We start from the raw sequence: 2,876 nt of genomic DNA on the forward strand, positions 1-2,876 counted from the left end.
CCAGGGAGAAGGGGCCCTCTGGCAGACAGCAGGCAGAGCCCCAGGGGACACAAACACGGAGGTGCTGGCAGAGGTGAAACCCTCTTTCAGGCTCCAAAGAGCAGGAGGCCCGTGAGCCGACCTTGCAGCTCCTGGAACTCCCGCAGTGCCTTGGCGTGGGCTTCTGGATCCTCCACCAGGCACTGGAAGATGTTGACTGGCTCAGATGGCTGGGTGGCTGGGGGCAAGATGATGGCCTTGGGTAAGCACTCATTGCCAAAGATGAAGTGATGGAGGCACTTCTCCTCCAGGCAGCTGCGCAGGTAGCACATGACGTCCTGCAGCTGGAGGGTGAATGGCACGCTTGTCCCGGGGCACAGGTTCAGGAGGTGCATCACAGCCGTCTTGAAGGTGTAGGAGGAAAGGACCGTGCTTACCAGGCTGCCGGTGAGGAGCTGCAGGCATTGGAGGTGGACGCTGTCAGGCAGGGCCTGCCTGGCCACGTGGCTGAAGAACTTTGCCTCTGCCACAGCAGAGCTCTCTGTCCACATGATGCCTGGGGTGAAGATGGCCTCTGGAGCCTGGCTGCTCAAGAAGATGTCCGACTCGCCTCGCTGCACCCCAAAGAGCATCTCAACAAGGAAGGATCTCTCGGAGGCACTTGTCAGCTCCAGCTTGCAGGAGCGGCGGGAAGGCAGCACCCTCAGCTGGTAGCGGCGCCCAAGACCCATCTCCTCCCAGGCTGAGCTCACCAGCTCCTGGAACCAGCGGGCGATCTTCTGCACATCGAGGTAGCGGCCAGTGCAGAGCTGGCACAGGAGGCCGGAGTCCTGATTTCTCTCCAGTGCCTCATAGGGCTGGTGGACGAAGCACAGCATGGTGTCCTCCACACAGGCCTCCTTTGCGCAGGTGCACGCCAGGTCCACGCGGACACGGTGCTTTGCCGGTGTGTCTCCTGCAGTGCCCAGCTCCAGCTGGAAGGCATGTCCCCGGGAGGGTTTCAGGGGCACCAGCAGGCGGAACACAGCGTCATGCCCACGGGGACTCCAGCCTTCAAAGGCGCTGCCCACCCCGATGGCTGCCTGCGGCACCAGGAAGAAGCTCTGGGACAGGCGCTCCTGGAGGACACCGAGGACATCGCTCACCACCATCTCCACCTCCCGTCTCCTACAGGCCAGGCTCTGCGCTGAGCGCCGGATCTTCTCCCTGAGCAGCCGCTCTTCTGCATGGAAATCGTCTTTCCTTTTTCCTTTGTCCTCCTCCTCTGTGATGCTGACAGACCTCTCCCGCTCATCACCGCTGTCTGCCACATGGGTCCTTCTCCAGACCCCCAAGCAGAGTGCAATGAGCAACGCCAGTCCTGCCGCAACCACCCAGAACTGCCATTGTTCCATAGGAGCAAAGAGGAGGGCTCCCCAGGAAAAGTCGCTCTCCTCCAGTATCCGTTCCGTCTCCTCCAGGATTGATTGCATCTCCTCCAGGGTCCTCTCCTCCACCTTCTCCAGCACGTCAGTCATCTCCGTGTTTGGGAGCTCCACATGCTGCTGCATGCTGACCCCAGAGGCCTCACCCTGCTCGTTGCCAACCATGGGCAGGAGCCGGATGATGCACAACAAGAGCAGTCCAAGGACTCTCCTCGAAGCCATGGCCCACAGGAGTAGCGAGAGAGCCGCGAGCTCCCTCACCGCCGGCGCAGGCTGTACTGGGTCAGCTGCCTGCTGGCGCCCTTTATAACCGCCCCCATTGTGACAGGTCCCCCGTGGTGTCCCAGGGGCCGGAGCGCATCACAGGCACCACCGGCAACCAGCGGAGCCCTTGGGCCCCAACCCAGCTCGGCCAGAGCCTGGGATGGGGAATGCAAGCGTTTGAACAAGATTTCATAGAATCATAGAATCATAGGATGGTTAGGGTTAGAAGGGACCTCAAAGATCATGGAGTTCCACCCCCCCTGCCATGGGCAGGGACACCTCCCACTACAGCAGGTTGCTCAAGGCCCCATCCAGCCTGGCCTTGAACACTTCCAGGGATGGGGCATCCACAACTTCCCTGGGCAACCTCTTCCAGTGTCTCACCAACCTCATAGTAAAAAATTTCTTCCTGAGATCTAATCTGAATCTTTTTTTTTCCAATTTAAAACCCTTTCCCCTTGTCCTATCACTACACTTCCTGGCAAAGAGTCCTTCTCCAGCTCTTCTATAGGCCCCCTTCAGGTATTGAAAGGCCGCTATAAGGTCTCCCCAGAGCCTTCTCTTCTCCAGGCTGAACAATCCCAGCTCTCTCAGCCTGTCTTCATAGGAGAGGTGCTCCATCCCTCTGATCATCTTCGTGGCCCTCCGCTGCACCTGTTCCAGCCGGTCCATGTCCTTTCTGTGTTGAGGACTCCAAAGCTGGACACAGTATTCCAGGTGGGGTCTCGCGAGTGCAGAGTAGAGGGGCAGAATCACCTTGGTGAAGCCGTGTTGGCTATTTCCGATCACCTCCTTATTTTCCATGTGCCTTAGCAAAGATTTCAGGAGGATCTGCTCCATGATCTTGCCAGGCACAGAGGTGAGACTGACCAGCCTGTAGTTCCCCGGGTCGTCTTTGTTTCCTTTTTTGACTATTGGAGTTATGTTCCCTTTTTTCCAATCAGTGGGAACTTCACCAGACTGCCACGATTTCTCAAATATGATGGAGAGGGGCTTAGCAACTTCATCTGCCATCTCTCTCAGGACCCGTGGATGGATTTCATCAGGTCCCATGGACTTATGCACCTTCAGGTTCCTTAAGAGGTCACAAACCTCATCTTCTTGTACTGTGGGTGGTTCTTCATTCTCAGAGCCCCTGTACTTGCTCTCCGTGACTTGTGCAGTGTGGCCAGGGCCCCTGCTAGTAAAGACTGAGGCAAAAAACTCATT

The 2,876-nt window shown here is 57.8% G+C and overlaps 1 protein-coding gene across 1 annotated transcript; it reads right to left on the reverse strand.

The window, feature by feature from the left end:
• Positions 1 to 86: 86 nt before the first annotated feature.
• On the reverse strand, positions 87 to 1,625 carry LOC106896626 (inositol 1,4,5-trisphosphate receptor-interacting protein-like 1). The gene has a single exon (XM_014956742.1). It carries the CDS (start codon positions 1,623 to 1,625, stop codon positions 87 to 89), a length of 1,539 nt encoding a protein of 512 aa, XP_014812228.1.
• Between the last annotated feature and the right edge of the window lie 1,251 nt (positions 1,626 to 2,876).

The sequence above is a fragment of the Calidris pugnax genome, unplaced genomic scaffold, assembly GCF_001431845.1.
Source record: "Calidris pugnax isolate Ruff unplaced genomic scaffold, ASM143184v1 scaffold171, whole genome shotgun sequence".
NCBI classification, from domain to species: domain Eukaryota; kingdom Metazoa; phylum Chordata; class Aves; order Charadriiformes; family Scolopacidae; genus Calidris; species Calidris pugnax.